We start from the raw sequence: 22,263 nt of genomic DNA, 5'->3' as shown, positions 1-22,263 counted from the left end.
TCTTATGTCTAATTCTGAGCATGCATTTTAGAATAGGTTTCATAGTCATTTGTCTTAACACAATTTGTCTTTGTCATTTTTTATGGACTTAATTATGAAGCTCATACATTCCATGATTATTAAAATTATTCTATTTACTCTATTTGGTAAAACAGCACTAAAATGGACCTTGAATCAGTTTGTCCTTTATAAGACTTTTTTGGGGGGAAGGGGATCAAATTGGTACCTGAAAAGCTGAGGATACTGGAGATCTGGGTGCTTGATAATTAAAGTTGTACTTCTATCCTAATCTTAGCACTCTAGAGCTAGAAAAACTTGATATAATAATAGTTGACATTTTTGAGCATGAACTGAAGTTCAGGGAATGTACTGCATTCTTTACATTTATGTTCTCACTCTGCATCTAAAAAAAAAAAAAAAAAAAAAACCTGTGAGATAAAACCCCTCTCTTGATCCCCAAACAACAGATGAGGAATTGGAAATTCAGAGAGGTAAGATATTATGTTCAATTCTTAGTTCTAGTAAGTGGAAGAAATAGGACTTAAAAAACTAATAGTTCTGTCTTACTCTAAAACCTAAAATCTCTAGTTGAAAAATTCTTCTCCAGTAGGGAAATGGGCCAAGAAAGGTTAAGTGATTTACCTAAGATAACTTGGTAATTACAGCTCATATAATAGCATTCAATTACCCAGCAGTTGCAAAAGAATAAATTTTATTTTAAATAAAACTCTGACATAATATGTATTCATGTGTACTTTCTAGCATGACATGGTCAAAGATTTAAGAAAGGTTTTGTCAAACGGCTCTCTGGTCTTAAGGATCTTACAAACAGATTTAAAAGACAAGATAGTAAATATCCATATGTGAAAAATTGGCAAATAAATCAAGATCATACATACCAAAAGGCTGAATGGGAGGTCAATGATGCATTTAGGAGAAGTTCAGCATTTTCCACTCTGTGGGATTACTTTGTAATTCCATGATTTTCAGTACATATTTTATCTGAATAGGTGATAAATGGGTAAGAATTAAAGAAAGGGCCGAATGTAGAATTTCAAGGAACAGGGAGAGATTATACAGTCATCTTGAACCAATAAATTACAGTATCTCAAACTCAAAGGCGTTATTGCTTCAAAAGGATTGTAACAAAATTGTGAACTATTTGAATCCGCACAGCATCTTTGAGAAAGCATTACGATTTGGCAGTATGTTTAAAAGTACTGTATTCCTTTTGGAAACTCAATTTGTCTGAAATGTGCCATGTAATAGATTTGGATACATAGTAGATAAATCCCAACCAAAGTCTTGAAAATGGCCAATAGTTAAAGACTAGGACATTTTTCTTTTTCTTTTTATTTTTGGCCTGGATTGATAGCTTTTCTTCCTTCTCTTCCTTACTTTTTGTAGAATTTGTAACAGTTGTTAATCCTTCTTGGGAGTATTATACAAAGGGATAATTATTATAAAAAGTAAAATGGGGAACAGATTACTAAAGAAAACCTTAATATGTCATCTTTTTTTTTAATGTACTGACACCATCAACTCCAGCTAATAGCCCTAAAAGTTTAATTAGTTGAGATACTTTTAAGCATTTAAGGGGTTGTTATAAGCTTTCCTATCACAGCTTTGTCCAGTAAAAGTTGTTATATAGTGTATCATTACAAAATAGATCATAAGAGAACTGTGATACTGGGAAGATCCCATTACAGGTTAAGATCTCAGCATCAGCTGACATTTGGTTAGCTGTGAAAACGGTATGTCATAAGTATGTCAATAAAGCAACCATAGCCTATAATTACTTAATGAGTAAAATTATACTCTGAATCACATCATGTTAGCACCAAACAGACCTTAGAATCCATATGGTATCTCTACTAATATTTTAATTAGCAGTCACTTCCTTGCCCTTTTAAACTTCAGAAGGCATTGGTTAATATGCTTGGCTATCTCAAAACATGGCTGGAAACATTTAACATTTCACTGTTTTTTTGCTCAGGAAATTTAACTGTAGAAAGTAGGATTTTTTTTTTTTTAATCTTTCTGTTGGTCTTTCTTTTAGAAAACAGGCAGTTCAATCTCATTATTTGAAGGCATCACTTGGGCTTCACATAATAGGTTTCAAAGAGTACAGGTGTTCAGATTCTTTTCTCCACCCAGGCTTCCTACCAACCTCAAAACACACACACACACACACACACACACACACACACACACACATAAAAAAACAAACTTGGAAAAGGAAGGAAAAATAAGTCACAAAACGTAGTGTATGTAGAAAGGGGCAAGAAAGTAGAAGAGTGTGAGTAGTGGGTAGTGAGCGGAGAGAAAGGGAAAGCTTTGGTGGAGAGGACAAAAGCAGTCACTCAAATGAATGGGATATGTATGGATTGGTTATTTATATGTCAGCATCAGAATTGTTTGTTTGTTTTTTAGTTTATAAACAAAGAAAGTTCACCTCCTCCTCTTCCTGGAATCTTTTGTTCCTGTGCACATAGGGCAGGAAATGGGCAACGGACAAATGAAAACACTGAAATCAAATGTGGGTATGATAGCCACTTTTTCCATATGTCCAGGGACACTCTGGTCCTCAAATAGTCCCTCCAACTATCCTGTCAAGTACATTGGAATGTCTTTCCTAAGGTTTTATCCACTAAGGGGTGAATTAGAAAGTTTTGTAAAGAAAGAGAGAGATGCCCATAGGTCCAGAAAAAGCAATTACATTTCTCCATTCTGCACCTGAGTTTATTTATTGCATAGGCACAGTTAATGACAAGTTCCCAGTGCTAATGAGGTTACCATCTCAGGTTCCGTCCCTCTGGAGAAATGTCCTTTGAACTGTTAACCAATCATAGTTTAAATTCCTAATGACCGCTGGAGTAACATTGACCGGTTCCTACTAGATACAGACACTTTACTGCATTACAGCTAATGTTCATTATCAATTCCAATACTACAGAAGCGAAAAATGGAACTCAGATACATTAAGTCAAAAAGTTAATAGGAGTTAGAATTTGGGTTTGCACCCAGATCTGTCTAAGAACTTGTGTGTGTGTGTGTGTGTGTGTGTGTGTGTGTGTGTGTGTATAGATATAGATATAGATATAGATATAGATATAGATATGTAGACATAGATCTATAGATATATATAGATATATAGATACATAGATATATAGATATAGATATATAGATATACATACATATATACATATATACATACATATATATACATATATATATGTGTGTGTGTGTATATATATATATATATATATATATATATATATATATATTCGTTTTAAAGGAATGCCTAGGGAAAAAAACCACACTGTATCATTTCATTCCAGGTTATTCTTGCAGATGGTAGAGTATAGGAGTTAAATAATTATTCTTGTGATTTAAAAAAAATTTTTTTTCATGTAACTTGAACCACATAGCAGGCCTGCCTGGACAGATTTGTTAACGCTTCAGGTCATTTCTAATATATTTTGATGGAAGTCATAATCTTAAACCATTGAGTCATGGAGGGTTGAATCATGTGTCCAGAAAGGTTCTTAAGGATACTTAATCCAGCCTCATGTAGGTTAAAAAAAAACTGCCACCCGGAGAAGTGGTATAACTCATCTGCTCTCATAGTTTATAAGTGACACATCTGGAACTGAACCCAGGTTTCCAATTCTCAGCCCACAGCTCGGTTCTATTACATAACACTGCCTGAAAAGTGCCAAGTCTTCTAACCCCTCCAACTTTGCCACAATTACAACTATCAAGTATGAAATACTTCTAAAACCTAAGATACATCCAGAAATGGGTGATAAGAGGATCCAGCACTGTAAAGATAAGTTGGGTACTAGGAGAAGCTTCACTTATTGTCATTGACGCAGATATAGAACAGGCCTTTCCTCTCCTTCAGAACATAACAACCCCGTACTCTGATCCCTTCCAAGCTGTTTGTGTTGAGTAATCTCTTTTAATCAAGTAGGGAGCTTTTCAATTTTGTCTGTGGAGCTCCAGCTTTTTCTTAACCTACGTGACATGGGTGAAATACTTCTTTGCACTTCATTTTGCTAATCTGTAAAATGGGGGCAGTATCACCTCTCCCAGAGAATTATGAGGACGTTATGAAATCACACATGTCAAGTCCATACCGTGTTTCCCTGAAAATATGACCAGGTCTTATATTAAGTTTTGCTCCAAAAGACTCATTAGGGCTTATGTTCAGGGGATGTCATCCTGAAAAATCATGCTAGAGCTTATTTTCCAGTTAGGTCTTATTTTCAGCAAAACACTGTAGTAGGTTCTCAATAAGGGTTCATTCTCTTCTTAGTTTTCCTAGGTTATTTCAAGGGAAAATGTTAAAACACATTAGGGCAGTCATATCATTTTACCTCTGAATGTACTAGAGTCATTTAAATTCTGATATTGCAAGGGATAGTTATAGTAAACTTTTTTCTTGAGCTAAAACAGGCCCGATAGTTTTGCTGGGTACCAGTGGCCTGGTCGCAATTACATTTGTTTTCTTCACATTCTAGGGTTACCAAAGTTTACTTGAATTATCTTACTGTTCCAGTTTCTGCCACAAACTCAAACCAAGCTCCTTTTGCAGATCTGCGGCTCTTATTTCCATCAGGACACTAAGTATCTGATGTGTTTTCCACATAGACCTTTGCATCTCAGAGCAACTACAATATTTTCAACTAAATAACTAAGAAATATTTCCAGAGAATATTATTGCCAATAGAACCTTTTTGCTTTCAATTTCAAAATATGAGACACTTTTCCTACCATCACTTCAATTAACTCTAGCATTGAGTATTTTCCGTGCATCAGCTGTTTTTTCTTTTTGTCCTGTTGTTCTGACTGGTATATTGGTAGGAAAAGCATAAGCACTACAATTTCCCCCTTTCACCCTCAGCACTTGATAACTACCCTGGGCTAAATTACATCTCTGGGAAGTGTTTCGTCACACTGCTGTCCCCAGCTGCCACACTTTGTCATGTGGCACTGGCTGCTCTGCTTTGAATTTTTGGAACTAAGTCTTTGGCAACATGTCCTGTTCATCACAGACATAGAGGAAAGCTACTTTTGTGATTTTTTTTCTTTCTTGTATATTGTTTCCCTTTTTAAATTAATAATCCAAGTGGCCTAGAATAGCCTTTATTTTCCTAGTGGTCCAGTTTCCCTTTCAATATTTGACAAATGCAAATTGCGAAATATGTGTCCTTTTCTTTAAAGTCTAGGGGTAGCAATTATATATTTAATTATATATCTTTAAGGTGTAGGGGTAGCGATTATATATTTTCCCCTATGCTATGAAGTGGCTAAACTGGTTTGAAATGTTTAAAGATCATGCATTGCTAGATTGTCCCTAACCTTATTACTAATCTCGGATTGGTTCAATAAGTTTCAGTTCCTACCAAGGAGTTTATTTCTAAAACAGTGCTTCTCAAACTTTAATGTGTATACAAATCACATGGGCATCTTGATAAAATGCAAATTCTGACTCAGGAGTTCAGGGGTAAAACCTGTGATTATGCATTTCTCACAAGCTGCACCATTGATGCCCCCACCACTGGTCTGACGACCACATTTTGCGTGGTGAGGTTCTAAAGGATAGTTGTTACTATATCCTACGCTGACACTCATGTCTTATACGCCATAAGACTCCCACCTTATTTTGTTTGCTTGTTTCTTAATAGAGACTCATGGAATCTTAAACATGGAAGGAATGTAGACAGAATTGTACTGGCTAATCAACTAGCTCTCTGGAAAAAAAGAATGCATTTATGTGCATACATAGGTTGATTAGAAACTTTACTGACATAAGGAATGTGTGTAGCATACAATTTACAAATAATAATAATATATATAATACCCTTTATTGTAAATCCCATATAGCCAATTGGGTTTCACAGAATGCTTGCTGCTTTTTCCTGAACTCTTCTATCCATAGCCTACCTATGTCACAATTGATGAAGGGGTTAATTCCCATATAAATGTTGGCTGATATTTTCCTTTATGTTAATGAGTGAGACAAAAGTGAAGCAGCAAAGACATATGTCAGAACCGCATTCATTTATCAAAGATATAAATGACTGTTTTGCTGAACCAGATAATAACTTTCAAATACTATAAGTAGATTTCCTTAAGTGTGCTTTTCACAATGTAACAGCTATACATATAACACGCTTTTAAATTTAATCTACAGTATTAACATTTTTAATCATTTTCGTAGGTCAAGATAATTAACAGAACGATGAAACTGTTGTGTAGTGGTTGCCAATTTGTGTGGTGTAAATACTCCCACTATTGCCAATTTCAAGCTCTCCTTGTGACTGAGCGTAAAGCTGGAAAGAGATGGCACAGTAGCACATTGTAGCACACTACTGTATAGTAGTTGCACCACACAGAGAAAATTGGTGTCAATAACCTCAAAAACGTAGATAATGGTAAAATGTAGTAAAATACATAGAAAATTATGAGTTTTGTACCTTTGCTTTTAGTATAATTTATTTAATCAAAACTTTATATAATCTAATTTTTAATATTGACCCTATTTTAACAGGTGTGCAAAAACCCTAGAAATTTAACAGTTGGTTCTCACGGGCTGATCAGGACTGGCTCCAGCACATCACTAGATACAGACCACTGGTCCATGATTCCCAACCTTTGCTACACATTGGAACACACCAGGAAATGTATAGCCTACCGTCTCAGTAGGTCTGCATTAGGACCCAGGAATCTGAATTTAAAACATTTGCTTGAAGTGCATCTTTTTTAAACAAAAACACACAAATCATAAGTATATGACTTAAGGAATTTTCATGATCTGAACATAACCACATAACCAGCACTTACATACAGAAACAGAACATCACCAGCACCCAGAAAGTTCTTATTAAGCCCCTGTCCAGTTACTACACAACTGAAATAACCGCTATCTTGACTTCTAATACCATAGATTAGTTTTGCCTGATTTTGAGCTGTTATGTAAATGAAATCTCTTTTGTGTCTGGCTTTTCCCTCACAATATTATGTTTGTGAGATGTATGTAGCAGTAGTCCATTCATTTTTAGTGCTGTATAGTGTTCCACTGTGTAAATAAACTTCAATTTCTTTTTCATTTATCATTTCTACTATTGATGGGTTGTTTCCAGTTGTTGGCTATTCTGAATAATGCTGCCAAGAACATTCTTGTACAGACAGCAAAAGACACAACAAAACAAATCCCCCAGTGATTCTAATCAGCAGCTGGTCTTTTGACTGCCTTCTCTACAACTTCTTCTCCTTTTTTCTATTTCTCATATCATATGACCAACACTATTGATGCTTTTGTGTGAATGTACTTTTTAGTACCATAAGCCATGAAGGTGAGTGCTTCCATTCAGTAAATATGGTATGTTCTCCTGGCTCTTTTCGGTATAGGTCCACCAATGCCCTTTTATTAAGACATCTGCTCTTGTGCACGCTAAATGGGGGCGAGATGTGGCCTCCCATCAGTAGCATGGAGGAATAATAGGCATGGTAGAGATTCAGCCAAGGCTAGATTTGGCAGATCATTAAAGCTCTTGGAAAGAGATGTCAAGGAAGGGGAATTGTTTCCCTTTGTGTGTATGAAACAAAAATCAGCAGTGAACCCTTAGAATATTTCAGATTCTAATATTCTTAAAAATCTATTTGTCTGAAGTAGACCAAGGACTCTCTTCTGAAAAGGAATTGAAATCTGTGAAAGTTTGATGACTTGATCTAAAAAGATTAGTGAGAGGTATTCCCATTGGCTTGTTCCTACATCAACAGGTGTATCCTTGCTGCATTGTTCTAGGTCAAGTGGCTGTGTAGTTTTTTGTGTTTGTGCCTATTGAGATACTAGAGTCTTTGATGGAAGTCAAGGAAGCTGAATGACCCCGGGCTCCAAGATGATATTGATGATAAGTGGGATGGCTGCTCAGAATTGAAAGAAAGTTTCCAGAAGCAGCAGGGCTTTTTCCTACCATATGAAAGGCACTTCACATAAAGCTCTCAGGATATGCAGAGAGAAGGTCAAGAGTAGACATTCATTCTGCATAATGAAAGAAGAATATTCTAGTCCTTGGTTTTCCTGCTTCCCCTCTCTCACTTTTTTGTAATTACTTATTTGTTATAAAAGAACGTGTGTTCATTATAGAAAAGATGGAATATGTAGATCAGAAAAAAAATTAAAATCAGTTATAATCCTAGTTGGCATTAATATTTTAATGTATCTGTGCCAAATGTTTCTGTGTATATTTAGGCACATAATTTTTAAGGAATGGTGTTGCTCTGTACTTTTTTTGGTAATCTTTTTTCTTTAATGATTTCCCATGAACATCTAACTACAACAATAAATGAACTCCTATAAATCATTTTTCATGGCTATATACTCTCCCATTATATGGACATTTATTGTTGTTGTTTTTTAACCAATCTGCTGTGGTTGTATTTCTAAAATTGTTTCCAGTATTTTGTTTCCACAGTGATATGATGAACATTTTTTTAATGGAATCTTTTTGTATACCCTAATTATTTTTCTAGGAATAAAGTCTTATAATTGGATGAAATTCATGGATATTTTAAAGCCCTTTAAATGCCTGTTGCACTCCAGAATAACGGCTTTATTTTGTACTCCCACAAATAGTTCCTCATCCTGCTTTTTAAAAATGTACACTCTTTCATGTAATAACTTCTACCTAGAGTTGGAAGGTATAGGAACCTGTCCTGAAAATACTAGCTAGAATCTATATATTGATGTCAGGCAGTAAGCTTAAATAAAATATGAGATTTTAAAGTCTGGTTTTTGTCCACCAGCACTTTTGCATTTATGGTTTAACTTTGCTAAGCATCCTGGAGGGGGGAAACAGCTTTCTTCATTTGCCTCAGTCAGAGCATAACCTAATCCTACCTGGCATATTATAGTCTCATAAATGATTAAATGCAATTGTTTGATTGCCATCATATCTGAAGGTTTCACAGCAAGTGGTCTCTCTGGTACTACAAAAGCTGACCCATTGACATCTTCAGAGAATGCTTTCAATGTACAAGTTGCTACAAAACACTATAGAGACTTTTCTTCATAACGATGGATTTTTAAGCGTGTCTATTCAGCAGACTAGTTATTAGCTTTTTCAAACAAGCACTTACAACTTTAACTCTTTAAAGACTTGACAAATATTTTAATTATTAATTCCTGATCCAGCCCTTAGCTAGGGCTTACCCACATGAGGACTACAGGCCCTCCAAAATCAATGTGTAGGGTCTTTTGTTGCTTTATTTTTTTAAACTTTAAAAAATTATTGAAGTATAATATACATAGAGAAATGTGTAAAGATCACAAGTGTACAGTCTGCTGAAGTTTTGCAAACAGCATAGCTGTGACTAGCACGTAGATGAAGAATACCACAAACCTTCTGCTTCTGTTCACTACCCACTGTACCTTCAGTGTGTTTAAAATGCTTCAAATGCTATGCCCTAAGTAAGTCATTCATTTATAGAATTTGATTTTTCACTGAACCCTTACTTTATACGAGTTAGTTCCAGTCAGCTTTGATCAACCTATCTCCCTTGTAACTGAAATTATGTAGACTCTGCCTTTCCAAGTAAAGATTATAACATAAATTCCTGCACTGAATGTGCGTCAACATTTATGTTTTTGTGATTGGTGGGTACACACATACATATACGGAATGCACACAGGCAAATTTGGAATTTCTTTCTTCTTAATGAATGTAAAGCTGAATTATACTATATTGATCCAAGCTTAAAATATCTTAACCATAATTGATTGTCACAGGATAATTCATGTGCTATGTTTCCAAATGATTTCTTAAAATTGCTCATTTCAGTTACTATAAGTATTCCCTTTGAACACTCAAAATGTAAAAGCCAACAATTTTTCATCTTCTGTTTGAGATAAAATTGTATGTGTGTATCCTGTGTGTCCACAGCTGTCTTTCTACATGGTTCGATTTCTGTCTGATACTCAGTAAGATATCATTTAGATTCCTATGTTGTTGTTTTTCAGTTGAGAGTTTGAGTCAGAAAAAAACAGGTTTAACAAGCTCACTATACTTTGTAAATATATGGTTTTTAAAAATAATTTATAGATCATCAAAGTCATTTATTATTATTGGGTTACATCAGTGTACTCTTAGGAGAAGTAACAAGTAAGGGTTATTCTTACACACTCATTACTCTTTTTAAATGCTAAAATATTTTTCCCATTATAGAAGTAATACATCTAAGAATATTCAGCCATAAAAAGTAATGAAATACTGATATATGTGCAATGTAGATGAACTTGAACACAGGCTGAGTAGAAGACAGACACAACAGGCTACATATTGTATGATTCCATTTATAAGAAATGTCCAGAATTGGCAAATCCATCGAGACAGAAAGTAAATTAGTGGTTTCCAGAGCTGGGAGGTGGAGGGATTGGAAATGATTGCTAACAGGCACAAGGTTTCCTTTTTTGGATAATGAAAATGTTCTAGAGTTAGATAGTGGAAATGGTTGTACAACTTTGTAAATATAATAACCCCCCCTGAACTGTACACTTTAAAAGGGTGAGTTTTATGGCTTGTGAATTTTATGTCAATTTTCCAAAGAAAGGTAATATAGTTTCACTGTAAAAAATTTGGAAACCAAAGGAAAGTAGAAAAATGGCAACCAGTTATAGCCCCATTACCCAGCAACAATCACTGTTATTTGTTTTGTGTCTTTCTTCCATTTTTTCTCCATATATTGTTGCAGGAAGAAAAGATTGCTGTTGCTTCTCTTCAGATGACAGAGACACAATTATTAAATTATAAACATTCACATATTGATGCTCACCCATTCCCCACTCCCAGAAAAAAAAGGGGTGGGTCCCAAGGAAGAGCCATTTAATTGGTGGAGGGGAACAATGGATAGAAATGCAACTAAGAGAAGCAGAGAGCAATGGCTGATACTGTAAGAGGGGAAGGAGCAGCTGAAGGGAAAAGATGTGGGGTCCTGAGAGTCAGACAGATTTGAGCGGTTGCCACGAGAGGTGGAACTCTTCTTAGGAGTTTTGCTACAAGATACTGAGACATTATGTAAACCACATCTCTCTATGGTTAAATACCCGTATGGTTTTCAGGGTTTTCTAAAAGTCAGATGTGTCATTGTGCTAAGATGGTACTTCAAGTGTGAGACTGAGGAAGGCCCAATTTTATTAGAATTACACATAGTTGTTTATTTTATGTAGTTTTCATCAACTATATTTCAGATTACTATCCTGCACTTTCCCCTTAATAGTATAACATTAGCATTTCTCTATATTATTACAAGCTCAACGTAAACATAATTTTAAATATTGACAATCTTAATAGGTACGACTTATTGAGCATACTCTTGATGGCAGGCACAGTGATTAAAGTATTTTACAAGCATTATCTAATTTAATCTTCACAACAACCCAGTGTGGGAAGAAATTATCCCCGGTTTACAGAGAAAGAAATAAAGGCTTAGAGAGAGTAAGTAATCTGCCTACTTATAGCCTCATCTGCTGTTAGTTTTTATGCTCAAACTATCTTTTTTTGCATGATCAAGTAAATGGAGCATATCTTTTCTTTAATTTTTCTTCTGCTGTTTCTTATAGCATATCTACTTCAGTAGACCTTTCCTTTATGTCTTTCGCTAATTGCTTATCCTTTCTATGTATCAGGGTTTTTAATAGACTGTATGTTGAATGGTCTATGTTTACTCCATTCATATAAAAAGGATTCATGCTGGCCAAAAATTGAAGTATATTCCAAATGCTTGGATAACCTTAGGCTCTGTCAGAGACCAAGATAGAGAGCTCTATAATGACCCAGGAACCCACCCAGTTCCTGAGTGGACAAGCAAAGCTATTCATTATAGTATGGGTGGAGAACTTTGGAAGGTAAGATCAGGACAATGTTGAGGAATGTCATCACTGAATATGTACTAGTGCTCAGTCTTAGAGATCGCACCCTGTTACCCCCTCTCCCTCTCACAGTAATGTCACTCCTCCTGTAGTGTCAAAACTGAAACGGGCTGGTTGAGCAGGCTGGAATAAACAAAAACAAAACAAAGAGTCTTTTCTGTGCTCGGGGATGTGTATCTGGTCCATTCTAAGCAAGGGGCAGCCACTGGGTCTACTCCTTGCTCGCGCCAGTATGCTGGTTTACTAAGGGCTTTCCAGTGGCTCCACAACCTACCCTCATCCCAAGCCAGGCCAGCTCTCCTCACTGCAGATCACCGGCATCTGTGCTAAAGAGCATCTTGCTTACCTCCCAGGCAAACTCTGTTCTGTGTGGAAATGGTCAGTCTGCTGGTCTTCAGAGACTTTGTCACTTGGCTCCATAGAAGTCAATTTGGCAGAAATCCTCGCAAATTTTAGTGTATGGTTACTCCTTATCCTGAGCTTCTGGTATTGTCATGGCGTCTGCTATCTGTGTAGAATAAGGTTAATTTTAGTGAGATGTGGGTAGAGGGGGATCCAAGACATCTGTTCTTTCAATGCTGTCTTGCCTTGAAGCCCAGCTAATTGCCTCCTGTGATGTGATTCTATTTAGGCATAGATTGAAATCCCTCATTCAAGACTCACTGTCATTTCAATTATAAATTGTTCTCTATGTTTAGTGGGGACATATACCTCCCTTCTCCCCTTCTTTTCCGGCCAAGTCGTGATTCATCAAAAAGCGCTAGGAATCCCTTGAATTAGGATATTAAATTCTAAAAGTGGATGAGAACTTTATGAGACCCTTATATGTAAATATTGTTAAGATTCATAAATTGGCTCTAGGTGCTAGAGTACAATAAATGATCACATTCTTTTTTTTTTTTTTCTAAACCTAACCACTCCTGTCTGCGTATATTGGCGCTCTCCCCTATCCCCCACCCTCCTGTTTGGAGGAGGGGCCTGGTCCTTAGTCCCTGGTGGTTCTCATAGTTACTGATGCTCTTCCTGTTGGGGAGCCATGGCTGGTGCGATGCCATCTGTCAAACACCGCTCCCATGATGAGCCACACAGATGTCTCTCAAGGTGTTCCTCTCGCCGACTGCAGGCTTAGCACATGCTGCTGCTTTCGAGGCCATGGACTTAATGATCAGGCATCAGAGATAGCCGAGTGTAAGTTCTCTGCCAGCCCCAGGGAGAAGTTTTCCTAAGGAAGGTGGAATGGCTATACTTTCATATTCTCTTTAACGAATATCTATTGAAAGCCGCGTTTGGCCAAGGCACTGTGAAAAGCTTGAGGATTTAAAGATGAGTAACATTCTCTGTTGTCAAAAATTTATAATCCTGGAGACATGAAAGTGATATTCATATAAGCATAATTGTCAATATTACAAATTGAAATTCAATACACACCCTAGGAGACGGTATGAAGGAAGCATGTTTTCAGTGCACCTTCTCCCAAAAATGTCACTTGCGTCTGTCTACTTACTCCATCTCTGCTGATTCCACCCTGGTCCAAGCTTCCACCCTTTCTCTCCCAGAGAACGTGGGATCCTTCTAACTGGTCCTTCTGCCATCGCTCACATTTCCTACAGCATGTTCTCCACACAGCAATCGGGGATATCAGTGATAGTTTTAAAAAGCAAATCAGAACCTGGTACTCCTCTGCCTACAGCACTTCCGTGGCTTCTCACTGAAGTGAGAATAAATCCATTTATTTGTATGCATTTATTCTCATTTAGAATAAAATCCAAACCCCTGACTGTGGCCTAAAAGGTCATGTATGATCTGGCCCCTGCCTGCCTTTCTAACCTTCCCCCTCACCAGTTTCCCTGATGCTATCTTTTCCCAGCCTGCTTCCTTTCCCATTCCATGACTGGGCCTTTCTCATTGTTCAGAGAGCAGGAAAACGGGGCTTCCTCAGAGAGGCCTCCCTTGTCTTCCCTGCAAGCCTCCCACCCATTATTTTCTCTCATAACACCCTTTCATTTTTCTTCAAGGAACTTACCAAATGTAGGATTCCATCTACCTGTTTAGTTGTCTCTCCCCACTTGACTGTGAGGTCCCTGAGGGCAAGACCATTACCGGGCTTGTTTACTACTGTACACCCAAAGGCCTGGCACTCACTAAGCATTCAGGCTGTATTTCTTTGACTAATTAAAACTGCCTGAGTCCTAAAAGTGGATGACAATTCCAGCTGCTGGATCAGGGGCATGAGAAAGATTGTTTGAGCAGAAGTAATGGCAAAAGCAAAGTCAAAGGAGAGGTCACATGGCATATATGTAGCCGGAAGCAGACCAGTGTGTTCAGAACATAGCACACAGTTTACTTGTGGTGGTTTTGAAACCCTTCTAGAATTTTTAGGCATCTTTTAAGATAATGTTTTATCTGTTCTTTATTTTTCAACTGGGGCAGCATTTATTCAGGGCAGTGGATAGATAGCAAGTTTATTTCTAATCCTGGCTCACCTCCCCTACTGACCCTGAGTTTAAAAAAAAAAAAGGAGAACATGATCTTGTGTAGGTTTCCATTATCACAGGGCTCTGGCAGGAGAATGACTGGATGTTTAGAAAAAGTGCCTCTGTATTATTTGTATTCCTGAGCTTCTATGCAGGGTCCTTTCTGTTACTTAATCTCTTCTCTTTTCTGTTTTAATCAAGACGTGCAATTGAAAACAAACAAACAAAAAAAGTGTTGATTTGAATGATGAAAGGCTGTTTTATCCTGGAACTGTATTTCTGTGAAGTTTTGATTTCGGGGAGCCCAGCCCGTCTCTTTCCCAGCTCTGGACCCATTCTCCATTCCAGCTGAGATGTTTGTATTATGCATAAAGCAGTTCCTGCCTGCCTAGGACTGGTGATTAAGAGCTCAGGATAATGAAATCTGCACAGTTGAAACTTGGCTGTTGAGTATAGTGATTATGCAACGCTTCACATTTCCCTTTTGTTTCTGTCCATAATATAAACTTCTCCGTTTTTCTTTCAGAGCTAACTCTTCAAATACACCAAAATTGGTTCCACTAGTATTTTTAACGACCAAGTTAAATTATTTCTTAATGTTCAGATCATATACTTTTCTAAAGGACAAGAAGATTTAGTGGCTGTGCAATAACATTGTTCAAACTCCCTATGAACAGCCAAATGGGGCTAAAAGTGCAAAGGCCCCTGTCTGGGTCTTAGATTTTTGTCTTTAAGCAGATCGTTCACCATGCTCTGATTAAAACAGCAAATATAACAAGAAACAAAGCCAAAATGATGGTAAGAAGTGACATATTTCGATATTTCGATGGTGGGATGATTTCAGAGCAATTAGGAGACAATTAATCTGCCCACCCTCCCTAATACCTGAATTCTAATGTTAGAAGAGACTTGCACCCTCACCTGAATTCAAATAATGTTCCTATACTGAAGTGCTCCTCTCCGGAGCAAGCAGGAATATTTTGTTTCATCAGCCACCGTGCCCCTGAATTACTGAATTATGGGGACAGGACTCTTTGACCATTATCTAGCCATAGTGCGATTGAGGGAGTGAGTGTACAAGACACTTCCTGTGAGCCTCTTTCTTAAGAGAGGAACAGGACATCATGAAGGCCATTTTGTCAAGGACTAAAGGTGGGGGTGGGATACCACCGTAGGAAGGGAAATGATTTGAAGAGGAGACCAGGGCAGCTAAGGTCACATCTGGCTATGTCAGTGTTTTGCCCATGGTTGGCCCTAGCAGAGAGTCACTAATTAGGGGACCTGTGGACCAGAGTGTGTAGTCAGAGAAAGCTTGACAGAAGAGGAACATTGCATAGTCATATATACCAAGCATGTCAGTACATAGCAGCACCCCAGAAAACTTGAGGATTCATTAAGTGCATAAAATGGGCACTTTGAAGGAAAAATAAAAAGTTCACAAACTTCCATTCCATGATTTGCTAATATAGGATAGTATGAGTCTGTATGTGTGTTTGTCTTTCTGATTGCTTCTCCTATACCCATTTATTGGTACAGAGAAGAAAGAAAATTAGTCTGCATGGAAACAGGGTTTTAGAAAAGCTTTTTAAAGGAGATAACATCTGAATAAGGTTTTAAGAAATGAATAGAATTTGCCATGCAGACAAGGAATGGTAGAGGGTTGGCAGAGGGAACGCTATATGTAAAGACATTGAGGCAGCAAACAACATTTAGAATTTGGGAAGCTATTTTATGTGCTAAATCATGCAATATTGAGTTCCTATTGCTGCTGTAACAAATTACCAAAAATTTAGTGGCTTAAAGCAACACAAATTATTCTTACAGTTCTAGAGGTCAAAAATCTGAAAAGGGTCTCATTGGGCTAAAGTCAAAGTTTTAGCAGGCTGTGTTCTTTCTGGAGACTCTAGAGGAGAATCTGTTTCTTACCTTTTCCAGCTTCTAGAGGTCACCTGCATTTTGGCTTTTGGCCCTTTCCTCCATCTTCAAAGCCAGCAGTGTAGTGTCTTCATATTTCTCTCTGACTCTGACCTTCTGCCTCCTTCCACATGCAAAGGGCCCTTGTGATTATATTGCACCTACCCAGATAAATAAGATACTCTCCTCTTAGTAAGGTCAGCTGATTAGCAACCTTAATTCCATCTGTTACCCTAATTGCCCCATGCCATATAACAGAACATATTCATAGATCCCAGAAGTAAGTTCATGGACATCTTTGAGGGACCCTTATTGTGCCTACCAAACATGTAGTACAAGGTGTTAAAGGTGATTATGAGGAAAGTTGGCATGATCCATCAACACTTGATGGAAAAGATCATCCATCCATACGGGGTCTATAAGCTGATTTTTTTCTTTTTTAAATGGAGGAGTCAAGGTGCTGGATATTTTCCTAAGGTATGTTTCAGTTAACTACTGCTGTACAACAAATCACCCCAAAACTTGGTGGCTTAAAACGACAATCTATTCTCATGATTCTGTAGGTGATTCCTGGGCTGGTTTCACCTGGGCGCCCTCATACAGCTGCATTCACCTGGAGAGTTGGCTGGGCTACAAGATCCAAGATGGCCTCACACTATATGGCATTTGGTGAGGCCATCCGCAGGGCTGCCTCAGGTGTTCTCACTGTGAATTCTCATCCTCTGCTAGGCTAGGCCAGCTTCCTTAGATGATGACATCAGGACAGCCTTCCAACAGCATGAAAGTGGAGGTGCAGGGCCTCTGGACTCACAGAGCATCACTGCCACGTTCTTTTGGGTTGGGCCAAGCAGTCACAAGCCTAGCTCAAATTCAAGCAGAAGGGAAATAGATTCCATCTCCTGATGGGCGGTGCTGCAGTGGCCATATTCCATCTAGGATAAGCTATAAAGATGGTAGGGTTTTGAAATTTGAAATTTCAGAGGTAAAATGTTTCTGGATGACAGCAATATCCAGCACATGACCAAAAGCATGAGTGGCCCAAGTAGAGTGTGGCAAAGGTCACTAGCATTGAAGAGGGGAAGAAACTGTGAGCCTAGGGTGTGGGACGCATCATCCTGTGTACACAACGAGAAAGCTGAGTTGGTGGGGAACGGGACCTCAAGTCCAGGAGATGATAGTAATGACAGCATGGGCAGCTATGGGACAATCAAGCCAGATGGGGTCATTTGACAGCCAGAAGACCATGGCCACAGTTCTAAGTCAGCCTTACACGGCAGGCACCAGCACTCAGAGCTGCAGCCACCCTGCACCACCTCTCCGGGTCCTTCACTTCCCAGCCTCCACGTTGTCTCGTTCACTTGACTATTTTTAAATAAAATTACCAGTTCTGACTTCTGAAGTGTGCAGGTAGCTTTGTCAGTTATTTTAACTGTCAGCAACTATATCCTGCAGGTTCAGGGAAAATATGATGTGAAGTTCAAGTCAGCTTTGGGTAAGAAGACTACAAATCTACCATAGGAACAGATTATCAGTGTCAGTTCTTTCTAGCTTTCTCTTTGATACTTTCTTTGCCTCCTCAGATGTGTATCTAAAGGCAAAAGGGTATCTGCATAGATCTTCAGGATTTATGGTGGTGAAATTTATTAACAGCATTAAATGAATAGTATTTATTACTCTCACCCTAAAAAAAATCAGAAACCAGATAGTCGTTATCCAGATGGTCCCAAGAGCTCATTCAACATAAGAGTGCTAGATATGAATAAATTAGAGCCCGTAACAAGTAAAGAATGAGAAAATTGCATATTTTTATAATTACTACCATAATTTAATGTTTATTTATGTGTAACAGATGAACAATCAGTTTACAATAAGACACGTGTAGCCTGAGTTTGCATCCTAGGCTGTGATTTCACACCCTTCAATTGCTTTTGGATTATGACAAAATTAATTTCTACCCAAAAGGAAAGATCTTCAGTATTTGAAAATACAGAAAAGCCTTCCTGAAAAGTCCATGTCTGAAGTGAGTGGTCTTGGTGATGAGTATTTAATTCTGCTCTGCCTTTTATTTCCCTTACATGCTGTCCCCTTAGCACAAGGTTCACCTTCGGCAGTTACTTCATTTTGAGCAGATTGCTCAAGATTAGAGGACCCAGAGATGTTATTCTCACCTTTGACACAGAAATTCTTTTTAGCATGAGATGTGTCTATAAATAAATAATGATATTTTTGTTTTCATAGCCTTAATATAAAAGTAGGAGGCTTTTGTCCCTCTGAAACAGTCTCCTGTAATAGCTACACAGCTATTCCACCTATGCTGCCATGATTCAAGTTATTTGGTACTATCTCTCTTTGGGGGCTGCTATCAGAGCTAGTTTGCAAGCCAACAAGAAAACCAACTCTATATTTTTTGTGTCACATCGCAACTTTGAGTACATTCACACATTCTTCAAATTTTAGGGATTGGCTCTCTGTGACTTTTAATTATCTAAGAAAAATAAAATAAAATAAAATTTATTCTCAGAAGAGTAAGGTTTTCCACCACCCAGAGCATTAGAAATAATATACCTCAGATTCCAGAGTTGTGAGGCTCCAAATGGAACCTGTTTTTCTGGCACAGGCTACCCCATGGTAATATCACCAGAAACTTATCAAAAACTATTAAGAAGCATTATCATTTTCATTCTACAATCTAGAAATGCCCACTAAAAAATATGTTCAACCTACCTTTCTAACTCCGTTATCGTTTAGTTAACTATATGCTCCTCCCCACCCAGAATTTTTTCTGCCTTTTTTGGCTAAAGTCAGCTATGCTCCATTTGTATTTAGCTCTTTGTTTTTCAATGAATTACCCTTTAATTGCTCTACTAAAATTTATCCCTTTTATAGATCTTTGCGATTATTAAGTCTATGATTTTGCATCTAATTCTGGTCTTCCACCTGACTCAATTTTATTGTTATCTAAAGGCATCCATCAAATAGTATAGAGAGTCCTCAAAAAATTAAGAAAAGAATTATCATATGACCCAGCAATCCCTCTTCTGGGTATTGACCTGAAAAATTTGAAAACATTTATTGTAAAGACATATGTCACCCTATGTTCATTACAGCATTATTCACGGTGGCCAAAACATAGAAACAACTGAAATTTCCTTCAATAGATGATTGGATAAAGAAGATGTGGTACTATATACAATGGAATGTTACTCAGCCATAAGAAAAGATAAAATACAGCCATTTTGTGACAACATGGATGGAAAACGTCAAGAACCATATGATTTCACTCATATATGTGATATAAAACTGAAAGCAACAAACAAACAGGACAAACAAACAAAACACTCATAGACACAGACAACAGCATAGTGATTACCAGAGGATAACGGGGGAGGTACAAAAGGGTAAAGGGGTTCAAATATATGGTGACAGAAGGAGATTTGACTTTACATGGTGAACACACAATGCAATATATAGATGATGTATTATAGAATTGTACACTTCAAACCTATATAATTAACCAATGTCACCCCAATAAATTTAATTGAAAAATGAAACGAAGCCATTCACCTTCAGCATCATGATTATAACGTTTGAAGTCATCCATGTATCAGGTATGGCGGCAGGGACTGAAAACATCAGTTCATCTAATCTTCACAATCATAGAGAACTGGTACTATAATCCCCACTTCACAGATGAGGCAGTACAAATAACTTGCCCAAAATCAAATGACCAGAGAATGGGGAGACTAGGACTCAAACTCACATCAATCGGAAGCAGGGATTTCTCAACTTCAGCACTACGACATTTTGTTGGGGGGCTGTCCTGTGCATTCTACTATGTTTAGCAGCATTTCTGGCCTCTACCCACTAGGAGCAGGTAGCACTCCCCCAACTCCATTGTGACAACCAGAAATAGCTCCAGACGTTGCTAAATGTTCTCTTGTGGGTACTTAAGAACCATTCATCTAATGCCAAAGTCATGCTTTCGCCATATTATACTATTAAATAGGGAAGTAGTGAAACCGTAGAATCCTAAGGCAAGATTTTGGAAAGATCGCCCTTCAGAATCAGCATTTGCCAGGTAGTGGGCAAGTATCTGCCTATTTTAAGCCTCTCCAATAGTGTAGAAACCACGGATCAGATCCTAGCCTCACCACACATCTGTTCCTTACATCACTCTACTCCATTCCTGTCAAATAGATCTCCAGCCTCTGGTTTATCACCTCCTGTGATGGTGTTACAGAAGATAATTCCATGTTCAGATAGGCTTAACTATGAAAAAGCATTCTTCTTAATATTCTTCCTTCTATCGCTCCCTCTCTACTCTAAATCTCATATTATCCAAATGATCATTTTTCTCAAATCAGTTGAATTAAACAAACACTTATTGAGTCCCCATTATGTGTTAGGTCCTACTCTGAATAGTTTCTTTACCATTATGGCCATTAAAACCATTATTGACTCTTTAAGAGTGACCATCTAACCAATTTTTTTTCAGTTTAACAATAGACTTCCTCAAAAGGGAAATTACAGTTCATCAAAATCTTAAAATGGGTGGGTTTCCCATCCAGCTTCTACCAGCTCTGCAGTTTATGGACATTCCTATCTGGGCTGGCAGCAGCTTTCTCTCTTCCCCTTCTCACTCAAAAACCCCCTTTAAACCTCTTTTGATGATTTCAGGAAAATTCCAAAGTAGTTCCTCAGCTTGGTAAAATCATTTTTTACCAAATGCTCCAGACTTCTTGATGAAAACACAGAAAGGAAGAGAATGAAAACATTTGTATTGTTTTATGGTGCCGTTCCAGAGAATATCTTTTTTTATGAATTTGATAAATAAAAATAAATTAATAAATATCAATTGTTAATTTTGTTAATGTATCAAAATTCAGTCTACAGTTTACTCTTCTTTACAGTCAGGTAGTCCTTTCTGCTTGCACTTTTGAATCTCCTCTTAAGTCATCGTGATAACTTAGAACCTATAAAAAACTGCTTTTCAATGAGAGCCATTGGATCTTTAGAAGATTGTGATGGTATGGATGTTAGTATTGCCAAGGCAGCTTATGCCCCAAATGTCTAAGGTTAAGCCTGCAGGTGAAGATTCTCTTTGACTGGTCAACATGAGTAGCGGATAAGCTATAAATGTGTGCCAGCAGTCCTGACTCATCTGGATGGATCTCCAGTAGGCAGGTTGTGTTTAGAGAAAACCAAGGAGAAAATAACATGTTAACTGGAATAAACTGTTTGAGGTCAAAATAACAATCCGGTGTTTTTGTACTTGTGTGAGATATAAAAAGAAAACTCAAGTTTCACGTAGGCTTAGTATAAACTTCCAGACTTCATGCTTATGCTTGGGCACCTCCGAAGAAGTGCCTAGACAAAGAGAAAACTGCCTGAACCCCTCATGTCTTTGATTGTTCTGGAAAAGCATGGGATCTTTAATGTGGTGTCCACTCTCTTATAGAGCTTTATAAATGGACACTGACATGGACTACGAAAGACCCAACGTTGAAACCATCAAGTGCGTGGTGGTGGGAGACAACGCCGTGGGGAAGACACGCTTGATCTGTGCCCGAGCATGTAACACTACGCTAACGCAGTATCAGCTGCTGGCCACCCATGTCCCAACCGTGTGGGCAATTGACCAGTACCGGGTCTGCCAGGAGGTAGGATGTGCAGAGTTTCTTTAGAACCCTCAGGGTACATCATTGCTACTGCCAGTCTGACTTTTTAAAAGGCAGAGATACAATGTGTGCATTGGAAATAAAATGAACCTTTTTAGTGCCATAAGAGAAAACACAAGCAAATGCACTCTTGGGAGTATGGCTGTGGTATTCTGAACAAGGAGGGTTTGAGTCATGTGATTCCAGGAAGAGAATTAGGACTTAGCTTAAGTCCTGTTAGGTGGAAGGAGAGAACTAAATGGAAGTGTGTCAGGTGGGC

The 22,263-nt window shown here is 37.8% G+C and overlaps 1 protein-coding gene and 1 long non-coding RNA gene across 10 annotated transcripts in view; one reads left to right on the top strand and one right to left on the bottom strand.

The window, feature by feature from the left end:
- RHOBTB1 (Rho related BTB domain containing 1) overlaps positions 1-22,263 on the top strand; it is a 113,425-nt gene that overhangs the window by 55,902 nt on the left and 35,260 nt on the right. For 8 of the 9 annotated variants that reach the window (XM_019731797.3, XM_019731795.3, XM_088792034.1 and 5 more), the window contains one exon: positions 21,785-21,986. The exons of the other annotated variant lie outside the window; for it this stretch is intronic. In XM_019731797.3, coding sequence (XP_019587356.2) covers positions 21,795-21,986 — 192 coding nt within the window. In that variant the 5' untranslated portion in view covers positions 21,785-21,794. The remainder of the gene's footprint in view (positions 1-21,784; positions 21,987-22,263) is intronic. 9 annotated transcript variants of the gene reach the window in all.
- LOC148755182 (uncharacterized) lies at positions 266-12,418 on the bottom strand. Its single transcript, XR_016018919.1, has 3 exons — positions 12,285-12,418; positions 900-1,002; positions 266-403 (listed from the first exon to the last, which is right to left on the bottom strand). It is a non-coding gene; the product is annotated as an uncharacterized LOC148755182 (long non-coding RNA).

Source organism: Rhinolophus sinicus, chromosome 15 (genome assembly GCF_057876585.1).
Source record: "Rhinolophus sinicus isolate RSI-liver-muscle chromosome 15, RSI-T2T, whole genome shotgun sequence".
NCBI classification, from domain to species: domain Eukaryota; kingdom Metazoa; phylum Chordata; class Mammalia; order Chiroptera; family Rhinolophidae; genus Rhinolophus; species Rhinolophus sinicus.
Note: the sequence above shows the minus strand (reverse complement) of the source record. Positions and strands in the feature narration are given on the sequence as shown.